This window comes from Quercus robur, chromosome 1 (assembly GCF_932294415.1).
Source record: "Quercus robur chromosome 1, dhQueRobu3.1, whole genome shotgun sequence".
NCBI classification, from domain to species: domain Eukaryota; kingdom Viridiplantae; phylum Streptophyta; class Magnoliopsida; order Fagales; family Fagaceae; genus Quercus; species Quercus robur.
This window is the reverse complement of record NC_065534.1, coordinates 3,463,888-3,478,695: the sequence shown is the minus strand read 5'-3', so window position 1 is coordinate 3,478,695 and position 14,808 is coordinate 3,463,888. Positions and strand designations below refer to the sequence as shown.

At 32.8% G+C, this 14,808-nt stretch overlaps 2 protein-coding genes across 4 annotated transcripts in view; one reads left to right on the top strand and one right to left on the bottom strand.

Moving 5' to 3' along the window:
• The window catches only part of LOC126716501 (protein DETOXIFICATION 16-like), a 49,818-nt gene extending 39,629 nt beyond the window's left edge, over positions 1–10,189 (top strand). Inside the window, exons 1-9 of one of the 3 annotated variants that reach the window (XM_050417332.1) lie at positions 2,819–3,129; positions 5,528–5,810; positions 6,994–7,538; positions 7,850–7,936; positions 8,284–8,340; positions 8,426–8,664; positions 8,770–8,888; positions 9,117–9,203; positions 9,977–10,189. In XM_050417332.1, coding sequence (XP_050273289.1) covers positions 5,583–5,810; positions 6,994–7,538; positions 7,850–7,936; positions 8,284–8,340; positions 8,426–8,664; positions 8,770–8,888; positions 9,117–9,203; positions 9,977–10,045 — 1,431 coding nt within the window. In that variant the 5' untranslated portion in view covers positions 2,819–3,129; positions 5,528–5,582 and the 3' untranslated portion in view covers positions 10,046–10,189. Of the gene's footprint in view, positions 1–2,818; positions 3,130–5,527; positions 5,811–6,993; positions 7,539–7,849; positions 7,937–8,283; positions 8,341–8,425; positions 8,665–8,769; positions 8,889–9,116; positions 9,204–9,976 lie in introns of those variants that run through there. The other 2 variants (XM_050417336.1, XM_050417324.1) reach the window with 2 other exon arrangements.
• Positions 10,190–10,636: 447 nt separating this feature from the next.
• On the bottom strand, positions 10,637–14,416 carry LOC126716524 (histone chaperone ASF1B-like). Its single transcript, XM_050417341.1, has 3 exons — positions 14,164–14,416; positions 11,461–11,576; positions 10,637–11,357 (listed from the first exon to the last, which is right to left on the bottom strand). The coding sequence occupies exons 1-3, from the start codon at positions 14,270–14,272 to the stop codon at positions 11,004–11,006; spliced, it is 579 nt and encodes a 192-aa protein (XP_050273298.1). The 5' UTR covers positions 14,273–14,416; the 3' UTR covers positions 10,637–11,003.
• Positions 14,417–14,808: the final 392 nt, after the last annotated feature.

Here is a 14,808-nt window from a genome sequence, read left to right as displayed (position 1 = left end):
AACTTAAGCAGATGCACAGAACACCTTTGACATAACTTGCTACATCCTCAAAGCATTAGTATATCAAATCCAAGTAATTGATAGCAGGACTTCAAAACAGAACTTCTATAGGAAATATAGAAATATTTCTATGAACTATGTCACATACATAATCATATATACATACTTGAAGACAAAGACTAGTTTATTCATTCAGGACAAGGAAAAAAAAATAGAAGGAACTGGCCAAAAGCCGTCAGTTAGCTCCCAGTGCCTTTTGCAAACCGGCAGGGCCTTCTTTGTGGTTTCATCCTGTGTGTACAGCATATTTTAAACAAAAGCATGAACATTAAAACGGTACTAATTAAATCAAAGAGTATCAAACTCCTTATTGACCTTCTCTTCCCATTGAACACTTTACCCTGAACCTATCATATCCTAAATTCATCAATGATTCAGTGACTCATTGTTGAATTGTACTAGCAGATTTATAATATAGGTTCCAAATTCCAATACTTAATGAGAGTATGGGACCGGTGAAGGTACAGAACAATAAGTCATGCCCTTTGCAAATTCAAATGTTCCTAATTTACATTTCCTACTCCAGCTTACCACAACTTCAAAATCTTCCAAGATAATGCATTTTCTAGAAGAAATTCCAACTCCCAATGGTTTATAAAATTCCTTGTATGCAATCTAAGAGTATTTGTTCTTCCCTCAAATTACTAGTATGTAATTAAAGTCAAGATGAACAACTCTCAAGATTATAAACACACACCAGAGAGAGGGATTTTCAAGACAGCTCCAAGGAAGTCCATCATCTAGATGTCGATAGCATGCAAATTCATAGTCCAAGTGTGAGATCCAAGTAAGCACGCCATGACATAAATGAGTCAACTTTCTACCAATGGGGATTGTTATGAAATAACAATGCTACTTTTGGGGTGTACAAATGATAAGCAGTTCCAATTAAGAAAGATATTCTCTTTTTGTGAACTGACCATATCAAGCACTCTCTTCTCAAAATATATTTCATTTCACCTCCAACATATTTGAAAAGGGAAAAGAATGAAAGAAATTAAACACTCCACTTTTCAATGGTTACCCTTTCTCAATTCTTGAGTTGTGTTGCATAGACAAACTAAACAAACACACCAGAGCCCATGTCATAAAATTGAAAAACATACAAACAAGCCAAAATATACATATGACTACTCATCAATTTCAAGTGAGGTCAACCAATATATATCTAATAGCCCATCAAGCAAAAACACAACTTAATCAAATCATTAACTACACGAAGGCAGGCATGTTCATAAGTTTGAACGTGCGAAGTACTAACTCATTAAACAACTATTAGAATGAAACATGCTAAAATAAGAAAACATATCACACTTTCAAATTTCAATATTGTTGCAGAGTTTAATTTAAGTCAAATTTCAACAACAGAAAAAGGAAAGAATTGGGATTACATTTGGAGACCAGTAACTCAAAAAAATTTAGTTTTGTCTAACTATTAATCCTATTGAGTGTTTTAGTCAAAAATTCATTACAATATAAATGAAGCCAGTTACAAATCTCTTCCACAACTCTTAGCATTACAAGCAACCACTCAACTTAACTAAGTCTTTAAGCCAGACTAATTGGGGTCAACTACAAAGACCTTTTATGTCACTCAACTTTATTTTAGGGTCATGTTTCAACTTGTGTCTCCAACAACAATGTCTGTTTCCATTATTCTATATAACTTCTATTTCTACCCCATCCAATTTGGCCTCCCTTTCACCCTTTTTGCTCCATCCACATTATTAAAATCACAATTTTGTACGGAAATATTCACATGCCTGAATTGTTTATATCAAACCGTCTCAAATGATTCTCCATCATGACCACCATATTAGGATTACATCCACAAATTCATCTTTCTTATGTTTCCTTGCTCAAACTAAAAGCATTTCTTTCATTAGCTTTAAGGGAGGTTATAAAATAATACGAAATTAATGAAAAAAGTCAAATTTATTTTTTTTAAGACTAAAGCATCTTTGGTTTGACTAACAACATTAATTTTAAGACTCGAGTATAAAACAGTACACACGGTCCTAGCTTACCCTCTCTCTTTTTTCCCCCTCTTTTTTTTTGACCAAAAAGTTCAACATTGCATAGTGACACAGACAAGCCTTTTAACCCTTCATGAACACAACAAGAACATTGAAATGGCTTTCCAAATTTCTAGTCGATCAACAAATCCAAAAGCAAACAAATCAATCACGCAACAACCTATACATAACATTTATCATAGTTTACAGCTAGCCATATATCACAATCATCCACACTTTAATTTTCACACGAGGTAACAACCTGACAACACGATAAGACTTGCTAGAGTACTAGCAAGTAGCAAGAACCCAACAGAATCCGAACCACCAAGACTCAGCTTTCATGGGTTCAAAATTTCAAACACTTAAAACCATAAATATACAGCAATTTTTTTTTTTTTTTATATAAGATAGAATTTCTAATCTAATCTAATCTAAGTGTATATGTGTGTGAAGTTCCCTCCTGAAGACTTGAACCCTAACCCTTGTAAAGTGACTACCGCACAAAGGATGCGCGGTGGTTATATAACAATGTTACAGACAACAGATTTTGCCACAAAATTCATACATGCTGAGTTGGCAAATTATTATTAATTCTCATATAGGCCGTCATTTTCGCTTCTTTACTATTCACATTACACCGTTAACAAGTTGTCATGATATTTTAGGGTCTAGTCCAACAAAATTTCCCATATGGCCCATTCTCAGGGAGCAATGATTCACAGCTCTCACACACATTTTTACAATACTTTTAAAGCAATTGGCCTGGTAATTTTTATGGATTCTCATTTAAGCCCACACTGGCATTACTTTAATAACCCCATAGGCCATAACCGTTAACAAATTGCCAATTCACGTGTGTTTGTGAGTCTATATTTATCCATTCTTTAAGCCCTTTACAAAGGAAACCCATTTTATCAAATCCTATACCCAAATGCATTGGTTTCAAGAAGAAGAAAAAAAATCCCCATACCAACAGCAAAAATCATAAACCATTTAGCACCGCCGCTGCGCCGCCCAGCCCTCCACGCCGGCGACGCTTCTGGACCATCTGGTATGTCTCTCTCTCTCTCTCTCTCAAAACTCCTCTTTTATAGCTTTTCTATTTTTCTCTTTTTTAGTTTTGCATAAAAGGGCTGAGCTTTATTGTTTAAGAGAGAGTACCGTACAGACCACAGATAGAGATAGATAAAGCAGACAGACAAACCAACAGCAAGACTCTTTAACTATGCATATGAGTTTTGTTTTTTTAATAAAGAAAATGTGGAATCACAAACATTGGTATGAGAGAAAGTCCAAAAGTTTGTGCTATCTTAATTTTTTTTTGTATTTTATTAGCGTGCAACTGTGCATTGAGTGATATCTATGATAATAGAACAATTATACAACGATTTTAAAATATGAAAATTCATAAAAAAAAATAATTATAAATTTTATGTATTTGTATATTTTTTTTATTATTGTTATTGTTAATATATAAATTTTTTTCTTAGAGTCGCCATTGATTGTGATATTGACAATTTGACAATGAAGAAAAAAATTAACAAAGAGATGATGACAGTGGGTGGTGGGTGGTGAGTTGAATTGTGTTAGTGCTATTAAATATTAAAATAAAAAATGGTATTTGGAATTTTACAAATTTTATTGTATAGATTTATAGAATGATTTGTTCTAAAAGTGGTATCAGTGTACAAAATTTTTATATTTGTTGGGTTTTAGAGATGTTATGATAAACAGTTTTACTCCTAATTTTTTTTTTTTTTTTTTTTTTTTGGAGAGATTGATTCCCGAATTTAAAAGTGGAAATTATATACCATTGCACTAAGGCCTAACCTCTATAAATTGATCTTTTATCAATAACAAAAAATAATTTAAATATCATTTATTAGGTCGTTAATTATGTTTATTGTCACATCAATTTGTTACTATTTACATTAGTTTTAGCATTCTTCCATCTTAAATGGAAGATGGTTTGTTTTGTCTATTCTTTAATTTATATATCAATTTGTAAGATTTTGCTAGTAACTCTAGCATAAAACAAAGTAACTTCTTTTTTTTTCCCAATAAATAATATCTTACTTGTAACAAAAATTATTTTGTATTTGATAGTTTGTAAAAGAAAATGACAAAAGTACTACATTTTTTATTACAAAAAGCTTACTAATTGATATGACAGATGTATGATTAGTACCACCAAAACAACATAATAAATTAATGTTTGAATTTTGTTTATGATTGATGACATGTAAATTTATAAGATTTATATTAAAATATTCCTAGTATCCCTTACATCATTTTTGTGTTAATACTAAATGAATACTAACTTGGATTTTCATGGAAAAAAACCTCTCCCCCCCGCCTCGAAATCTTGTCTACAGCCTTAGTCAAACATGACATGATGAACAACGGAAAAAAATAGTGTAACAAGCATATGTAACACCCCTCTCATTAGTGACTGTCAATTTCTTTAAGGCCTCGTTTGGGAGGAGGGAATGGAATGGAATGGAAAGGAATGAAAATAATCATTTTAGAATATTCTTCAATTCCCTTGATTGCTTTATATAATATAATCTATTATTATTATTATTATTATTATTATTATTATATAATAGTGGTGCTTATTATATGCTAATATATTTAACTATTTAAATTTGAGATAAAGACAAAAAAAATTTCTCATTGTATCTAAATAGTAGTTTATACTTCATTGTGCATATTTTTTTTCTTCTTTTTAAATTTGCTGTATAACTAAGTTTGGAAAAAAAAAATATACATTTGAGAATCCAACCTGCTGTTCCTCAACATCCAGATCTAAAGAATTTATCCATACTTTTTTTATCAAGGGTTTGTGAGAGTTAGAAAATCAGCAATCTATTCATTTATTGATTAAACTTGTGTTTGCTCTTTTTGTTTCAACAGCAACTACAAAAGGTGTATTTTCGCTCTTGAAATTTGCCAAAAAAAAACTTCATAATAAGATGAAAAATGAGTTTTTGTGTACATAAAAAAAAAAATTTTTAAAAAAAAAAAAAAAAATAGAGATTGCTAAGAAGTTAGTTTAGAAATATTATAGATAATTTTGATACCCTGAAAAAAAAGTTAATTTATGAAAATAAAGCTTTTTTATTCTACTATGAAAGTTTTCATTTTTAATTTAAGAATTTTATTATATTTAATCTGGTCCTGTAAAAATAAAAACAAAGCATCTCACATAATTGTTATTTTTGGGTATAACTCATAATAATCACGTAGTTTTTGGTAACTTATTTACTCAATGTGAAACAAAACGATAAGAATTAACTTTATTTTTAAGTTAGTTTTATGATGAAAAAAAAAAAAGGTGAGAAAAGCAAAAAATTAAAAGGTAAAAAAGGCCTTTGCTTTTTAACCCACATGGCTAGAACTAAGAAAGCTTTAACGTTTAAGGGATATTTGGGTTTGTGTTGTCGCAGGTGGCATTAGATTATTCAGCACTAAGTGACAACAACCCAAGTAAGAATTCATGATATGGAAGTTGAAGCAGAAGAAAGATCAGAAAACCATGGCTGGAGACCAAAATATTCTAAAGAAGCAAAAAAGCAACTACGGCTAGGAGGGCCTCTTATAGCAGTTAGTTTGTTGCAGTACAGCTTACAAATTGTATCAGTGATGTTTACTGGTCATTTAGGAGAGCTACCTCTTTCTGGTGCTTCCTTGGGATCTTCCTTTGCTTCAGTCACTGGTCTCTATGTCCTGGTAAGTGGATTGGATTCTTGGATTCATGTGGAGGAAGGAATACTGTTCTTGGATTATTGAATAATTTTCTCTGCAATGAGTAGTTTATTCTGTGCATGACTGTCACATTTATGGAAAGCTTAACTAGTGTCAAATATTTGTACATCATCACAAAAAAAGACCTTCCATTAAAGATAAGTCTAGTAAGTATCAATAACTATAAGTGATAAAAGAATATATACCCAACAAATTTCACAACCCTTTTTTATAAGTGCCGTGGCAGCAAGTAGTGATTTGTATATAATAAAAGTAATGTTTACTAAAGTAAATGTTAAAGTTACTATAAATTTTACTATAAAATATTTACAAATTAATGTGACAATAATTATGATTGGTGGTGAAGTAATTTTCTTGTACGCATCAATTTTTAAGCCATATGTAAAAAAAATTTAATATCTCTATCACCACTAGTTGCACTAATTACAATCTGTCACCTTAAATGGTTATGAAAAAAAAAAGTTAAATTTATTGTGTTAGTAGCTTTTTTTTTTCTTTTTTTCTTTTTTTTGGCTGAGAATGGTGTTTGTAGCATTGAGTAAGTATATCTTGTGTCAAAATTGAAAAGGCCTACCTCCTGGGCATTTGCTATCTTCTTAAGTCCATATACATGGGCTTGAAATGAAAATATCGGAAGTTTAGCCCATTACTTTCATGCCAGTGGATTTTTTCCTTCCACTCTTGATCATTAAGGCCTAAACTATAAGAATATCATTAGATACATAGAAATTTTCACTACTTGTTAAGGAAGTAAGTTGTGATTGGAGCATCGCCACTTTTACACAAGTCTACCATTGATAAAACTTCTATTATATAACAATCGTATAAGATTACACCAACAATTATGATAACTTTTGTGTCTCCAACTGTATTGAGATTATAGTTTTTTTTTTTTTTAGAAGCATTGAAACTATAAACAGGATTAAACAATGGCATGCACAACTCCATGTTGAGGTCACTGCACAAAGAAGAATTCATAAATATTAATGGGCCTGTTCTTGTCCAAATCGTTCTAAACAAATTAATGACCTTAACAAAGCCTTTTTTTTCCAGTTAAATGCATCATCCCCATTCTTCATCATTTTTCATCATAAAGTATCATTTTGATGCAAATTCTCATCTCCATTATGTCATAAATCTCTTAAAGCTAGGTTTGGGAAGCGCATTAGAGACTCTATGTGGACAAGCCTATGGAGCAAAACAGTACCGCATGCTTGGTGTTCACACACAGCGAGCTATACTAACCCTCCTAGCCTTAAGCATTCCTCTAGCAATAATTTGGTATAATACAAGCACCATTCTCATACTTCTACACCAAAACCATGAAATAGCTACTGAAGCTGGAGTTTTCAATCGTTGGATGATCCCAAGCCTTTTTGCCTATGGTATTCTTCAATGCCTAAACAGGTTTTTACAAACACAAAACAACATTATTCCTATGTTGATAGGCTCTGGATTCACAGCTTTGCTACACGTTCTTGTGTGTTGGGTTCTTGTGTTTAAAATCAAACTTGGGATTAAAGGAGCTGCCTTGGCAATTAACATTTCCAATTGGGTTAATGTGCTTTTGTTCACGATTTATGTAAGATCTTCTCCGGCTTGCAAGAAAACTTGGACTGGGTTTTCAAAAGAAGCCTTGCATGATATTCTCAGCTTCCTAAAGCTAGCAGTTCCTTCAGCAATTATGATATGGTAATTTCTAGCTGCTTATCACTAGTATTGTAAAAGCAGTATCAATGGTGGATTCACGTGAAACTGATGTTTCAATCACAATGTATCACCTTAACAAGTTATGGAAAATTTTGTGAAAAGAGTCTTGTTCCGTGCATTGTTGTAATGTTTGAAGCATGCTTAACAAAAGGAGCTCTTCTATTTGCAAAAGAAATTTGGATCATTCCAGCTTGCGGTTTATTCATTTGCATTGTTGTAATGTTTGAAGCATTTAGCCTTTTTCTTTCTTTTTTCTTCTTGGGGTTTAACTCTTTGAATAATTTGATTGACAGCTTAGAATATTGGTCATTTGAAATGATTGTTCTCTTAGCGGGACTTCTCCCAAATCCAACACTGGAGACATCGGTGTTATCAATAAGGTATTTGCTATCACTTCCATTAATTTTCAAAAGATAAAAAATGAGGAATAGGGAGTCAATATCTTAGATTTTCTTATGGGTAAAACTTAAATACACTTCCTAAAGTGCTATACTTTAGATTCCTTAATTATATTCAAACACAAGATTACATTGAATTTAATTATCCTTTATAAAAATAACATTATTTATACTATATTAATCAATACAATCATGTGTTTGAATTTAATTGAAAATCTAGAAGAATGTTGCTAAGTTTTTAGTTTTTACCTTATTCTAATAGTTAAGTTTATTACTTAAACCTCTTTTATGATAATATATTCTTAAAATCATTCGTAATTGTTCTGCAGCCTTAACACATGTTGGTTGGTTTATATGGTTTCTGTTGGTCTTGGTGGTACTTTAAGGTTAGTGACATAGCTAGTTCATATGACTTTTCCCACTAATACCATTGCCCCTCAAAACTAAAAGAATCTTCTTGCTATTATACAGTACAAGAGTGTCAAATGAATTGGGTGCTGGGAGCCCATATGGTGCACGTTTGGCTCTTCGTGTGATGATCATAGTTGCTCTCTCAGAGGGTACAATAATAGCAATTACTACAATTTTGGTGCGCAATGTTTGGGGAAAGCTTTATAGCAAAGAGGAAGATGTTCTCAGATACGTTGCTAAAATGATGCTACTGCTTGCATTATCAGACTTCTTGGATGGATTCCAATGTGTTCTTTCAGGTCTTAAATTTATGTCACAAGTACTAATCAAGTTCAATTGTTACAAATTGTTTGGTTTTCTTACTTTGATTCATCTGCTTAGTGATTTCTGCTTTGGCTATGTAGGGGCTGCTAGAGGATGTGGGTGGCAAAAACTATGTTCATTTATTAATCTTGGTGCTTACTATCTTGTGGGAATTCCTTCTGCTGTGCTCTTTGCTTTCGTCTTCCATTTTGGAGGCAAAGTAAGTCTTTAGTCTCTCTTTCATGTGTCTTAAAAACTATTATTTCAATTTTTAAATACACAATAAAAAGTAATTGATAAATAATATTATTATATTGTTGACGTTCTATCAATCACATTCATTATCACGTCAATTTACTTTTTTTAAAAATATATATATAGCAAAATTGGTAGCAATTTTAGTAATTTGCTATACTAATATTTGAGTTGTGAAATTGATTTTAATTAGGGGCTTTGGATGGGCATCATATGTGGACTTTCTGTTCAAGTTGTGGCACTTGTTATAGTAAACTTACGAGCTGATTGGAAAAAAGAGGTAAGAAAATTTCATCTATTTAACTTTAACCCATAACTTGGACTTAATCTATAGGAATCAAGTAAGAAACTAGCATATTCAGCACACACAAAAAAGTAAGAAACTAGCTCTTTATAAAGAGGCACTAATTAATTAATGATCCAATAAATTGGGACCATGCCATAGGACTAAAATGATCATGACTATTGGAAATGTGCTAATCTGTTTGGCAACTGTTTTTTCAATTTATTTGCTTATGTCTAATTTTTTTTAATGTCTCACTTTTTCTAAATACAATTATACTTAACAAACTTTTTACAAAGAAGCTTTCGATTTAAAGTTACTTCCAAACGTACTAGACTAGAAAAGTGCTTTCAAACTTAAAAGTGTTAAAAAAATTTCTCATAATTTATTCAGGTGCCAAATTTATACCTACAATATAATGTGTCTAGGTTTGTTCAAAGGCATAACATTATTCCCTAGCCCCTAGGGGTGTGGCACGTAAGTAGGAGTCCCAAACTTAGTCACACCTGCGAGTTCAAGAGTTATCAGGTTTGAATCGTGCACTTCACAAAAATGTTGTGCCACAACGCAGATAGCCCTAACTTGCCCAGAAGTGCCCCACACTATCAATAGCGGGTTTAAGTAGATCAGATCAATAATCACACGTTTGAGGCCCTTTTTTTGTTCATCAAAATAAATAAATAAATAACATTATTCCCTACTAACATTGGGTTTAATTTTGCCAAGTGATTGTATTATATTTTACGGAATGTCTTTCCTTCCTTTTTCAGGCAAATAAAGCTGTGCGTGGTGCTCAAAGAGGTGGCAGCGTAATTGTTGAGGAGGAAGAGGAACTATAGATTTGATTTTCACTTTTCATTACACACCAAGAAAATAAATTGTTGATAAATAATTCTCTTTTTTGAGTAATAAAATGAAGTGCTTTACTTGTAAAATAAATAAATTATAGCTCTTGTTGAGATTTAAAGTTTCAAGTTAGCTTAGACTTTGAATACAAATATCCTTAAACATATTATCATTTCTAGTCCTGCAAACTTTTAGGAGTTAGATCTTGCAAACTATCCTGACTGAAGCCAGCAATATCAATCCTATCCTATGTTCTTTCATCGACGCAAATGCATGCAATTATAAATTAATGAGTAAAACACCAATTTTGGTCCCAAAAATTTGCTTGAAGATCCAATTGATCCACAAAGTTCATTAAATGCCTAAATGTTTTAACTGGTTTTAATTTAGTCTTTCCGTCGATGTTCACTAGAAACCAGAAATCCATATAGTTGATTATTCGCATGGCGCAAGTTATGCAAACTCAGAAAGCTGTCTCAACCTACTATCAAAAATTTTCATGATCTCTGCCCAATGACAAAGTCAAAATTTTTTACAGATTGGCTAAATATTCATATCAATAACTCCTACAAAATTTTTAAGCATAGGTTGCAATTCGGTTCCAATTCATTTCATATAATTTACCATCACTAAAAGAACACAGTCAAACATACTGTTTTTCCAATAAAATTGAAAATTTTACAAGACTAAGTAATGAAAGACTTAAAAAAACAAAACCTAAACTTTAATTTTCATGGCATACAAAATCTTTAACCCATTATGTACCACATCACATCAACCCAAGTACAGTGTTGGTACAAAACATTCCAACTGACAATTCACAGTAGATCTCAGTCACAAAAGCATATCATGGATGGAGATGTTTGAGATTTGGAAAGCCAGTTTCACCCAAAATCATCAGTATGTCAAAATTTGAAGTCAATATGTCACACAGTTGCTTCAATTTACAACCTACTGCTCAATGGCTGGTCCTTCAGGTGAAGGGAGTGGTTCTTCTCCATTCACATTGGTCTCAATGGCATTCTCAGCTAAAGGAGGGGCTTCTTCACCATGCTCATTGTTCTCAGGATGAAAATTGATTGGGAACTTTGTGACCCTGGGCTTGTCGGCCAAAATATTTCTTTGAACCCTATCAATCAAAACCTTTGGTGGAGGCTCCTCTCTTAGCTGTTCATCATCATAATCATTGTTCACATAGTATCCAACTCGAATAAACTCTTGTCCAAGATAAGAACATGTCAATAGCAGTACTGTGACACCAATGATATCTTCATCACGGATTTTTGATGGGTCTGGAGGATCTGCCTGCCAGGGGCCCCAATAACAATAAATTTAGTGTTATTTTCATAAGAAAATTAGCATTGAAAACCAAGTTTAGGACTTAGCACAAGCATTCATAAAAAATTACCTGAAGGACAAATCGGTAGTTGCCAATGTTGACAGGCCCAACAAGCACACTTTCAAGAAGTTGATCATATGTCTCATCCTCAGCAGATCCCACATAAATGAGTTTCCATTCCAAATCTGCAATGTTTTATGAGTTAAAATATGGCAAGGCTAGCAAGGCAGAAGTCAAGGAAACAAATTTAACTACATAGATGGTGACAACAAACAAGGGAAATACACAAGAAGTTTATATTAGGGAAAAATAATTGTAAAAAAAATTAAAATTTCAAAGAGAAAAATGAATGATTCCCATTAGTATAATTAAGTGACTCCACCTAACAGGGAGAGTGGGGGAGAAGAGAGAAGGCATCGAGTGGTTAAAGAGAGCATCAAATACTGAAATACAGCTTTGCTGCACCTGCCACTTTTACCCCAAGCAAATGTACAAAATATCTTGACAAAACATGCTACATCCTCAAAGCATTTTAGTATCTCCTATTCAAGTACTTGGTAGCTGGAGTTCAAAAAAGAACTTCTATAGGAAATATCGAAATGCTTCTTCTATGAGTTCTATCAAAGATATAAACATCTACATGCTTAAAGACGAAGATTAGTTTATTCATTCAGGGCAAGAAAGAAAAAATTAAAAGGAACAGGCCAAAAGCCTCACTTAGATCCAGTGCCTTTTTCAAACCATCAGTGGCTTCTTTGTTGTCTCATCCTGTGTAAGGCATATCTTAAACAAACACATGGATTCTAACACAGGACTAACTAAATCAAACTACTTTTTGAGCTTCTCTTCCTATTGAACACTTTACCTAAGCCATATCCAAAATTTATAAATGAATCAGTGACTAGTTGTTTAATGGTAAATAGTACTCAGAGATATATAATATGGGTTCAAATACTTTTAAATTTGAAGTATTTTAAACAACAATGTAACTGAAATTATATAAGGAGACCAATAACTCAAAACGTTTAGGTTTGTCTAACTATCAATCCTCTTGAGTGTTTAAGTAAAAAAATTATTACACATATATGAAGCTACTAAAAAAACTCATCCAGAACTCTTAGCGTTACATCCAACTAATCAACTTAACTAAAGCCAAATTAATTGGGTACAAAGACCTTTTATGTCACTCAAACTTATCTAGGGTCGTGTCCCATTTATCTATCCAACAACCATGCCTTTCGCTTATTCCATACAACTTCTACCCCAGTCATTTTGGCCTCCCTTTTGCCTTTTTTGCTCCATCCATATGATTATTATCACAATTTTGATTACATTCACAGGCCTCCATGGCATATGTCAAAAGCATCTCAAACAATTCTCCATCATATCTGAACCATCCTAGGATTACATCCAAAAATCATCTTTTTATGTTTCCTCACTCTAGATAAAAGCATTTCTTTCATCACATTAAGGCCATATTATCATGGAAATCAACTAGGACCATTAATTCTCAATACTTCAAATCAAATCAGGACTGGATCAGACATCATTGGATTCTTAGTTTCCTTAAAAAGTAACTATAAAGCATCCAAATTTATGGGAAATGTTAATCAGATTACAAAGCTCAAATATTACATTATTTTCCACAGGTAAATCTTCCTTTAAGTCAGATACTGCCTGTTCATTCTGCATAAATGAATCTGCCAGATAACTGCACTCTTAACACCAAACAAACTGCATTAATCATACTAATTCCCCATTTGGATTGGTCAAGCTTGAGGGGGGGAAGGGGAGATGAAATGAGTGAAATATACAACCCATCTTTAGTCTCAGTGCTCTAGACTGAAATAGAGATAGTGGCAACAGAGGACCTATTGACCCTTAGATGCTGACTTCAACACAAGTGTTAGGATCTCAAAAGAAATGCAACAAGGTCTATAAACTCTTTCATAGTAACCAATTTAGCCCTTCAAAAATAAGAGAGGGTATAATAAGAAATCAACTTTCCTGGTTCCATTTCCTTTTGTTTTTCTTCTCTCTACCTTTTGCATAAGGTTTGATACCATGGTTTCTTCTCTTTCCCCATATCTTCCTAAAACCAGCTAAAGGGTATCAATTTTCACAATACAAAACCAATTTAAGATTTTAGTATAAAAATCGTCCTAGAACCCCCCCCCCCCCCCTCTCTCCATTTGAACCACCCATTAGCCACCCAACAAGACTTTAGCCCTTTGTGAACACAAAAAACAAAAAGGCCGTTCCCAATGTACAAAACTCCCACTTTTGCACAGTCTGGCATAGGTGATTGGTAGACAATCGTACCTCCAAATTTTTATTTTCTATTTTTCGGAGAGGCTGAATCCTGGACTCAAACTCACAACCCGCCATTTGTTAATTCGTGAGCACAACAAAGAATGTCGAAATTGTCATTTCCAACTTCCTAGTCATTCAACAAATTCAAAAAAAGCAAAGAATTCATGCCCAAAAAAAAAAAAAACACATTAACTTAACATTTATCCTAATTAGTTGCAAAGAACAACAACATAAGACTTGCTAGAGTACAAGAAAGAGTCCAGAAACATCATCCTAAGTCATAACAACCAAGACATCAACGAAAATTGTACACTAAATTAACAATAGATTAATGTAACAGAAGCCTAATTAAATTCAAGTAGTAGTTTAATTGTTACACTAATTAACAAACAACAAACCCTAGATGAAGCTAAAGAATTTTGAAAAAACCAAAACGGTGACGTTTTGTGAAGTTGTTACCGTCTTTGAGAGGGGTCAAGCACTCGTAGGAGATCTCGAACTGGAAGGGGTTGAGAAACGCGGCCGGGTTGTCCAAAACGGCGACGTTTGTGATGTTCACGGCGCTCATAGTCTCGACCCCGAATAGGAACAGAAGGGATTTGGATTTGGATTTGATGGTTCTGGTTCGGGTCGTGGATAGGTATCGGTTTTTCTAATAAGCCTGGGTTGGCTGAGCCTCATTGAAAAGTGGAAGCTATGAAAACAAGATTGGACATAGCATTTTCTCTTTATATATGTGGCTGCGTTGGGAGAGGGAATATTGGGGTTACCGGCTGTAGCCGGTGACTAGTGTGGAGGGAAAAGGTTTTACAAATTGGCGGGAGTTTTTTGCTCTTTTCATATTATTGAAATTTGTTCTTACTTTTTTTAGTTCTTGATTTGTAGATTAAAGGTGATCATAATATTTTTAAAATACTTTTTAAAACAAATTTTAAATGATAAGTTATTATAGTATATTATTGGTGGACAAAAAAGTAAATTTAATGATAGATTTATAGTAAAACCAATAACAACTTGTTTTGTGTGATTTATTGTAAAAATGTTGTAGACGTAGTATTTATCAAACTAAATAATATAGTTATTGGTTTTTATTTTTATAGTTAT

What these genes read in the sequence shown, in the direction of transcription:
- LOC126716524 (XM_050417341.1), bottom strand. Translation starts at nt 14,272, where the DNA reads ATGAGCGCCGTGAACATCACAAACGTCGCCGTTTTGGACAACCCGGCC. An exon ending in CTTGACCCCTCTCAAAGACG is followed by an intron (nt 11,577 to 14,163) that starts GTAACAACTTCA and finishes AAAACATTGCAG; the next exon opens with ATTTGGAATGGAAACTCATT. An exon ending in ACTACCGATTTGTCCTTCAG is followed by an intron (nt 11,358 to 11,460) that starts GTAATTTTTTAT and finishes GGCCCCTGGCAG; the next exon opens with GCAGATCCTCCAGACCCATC.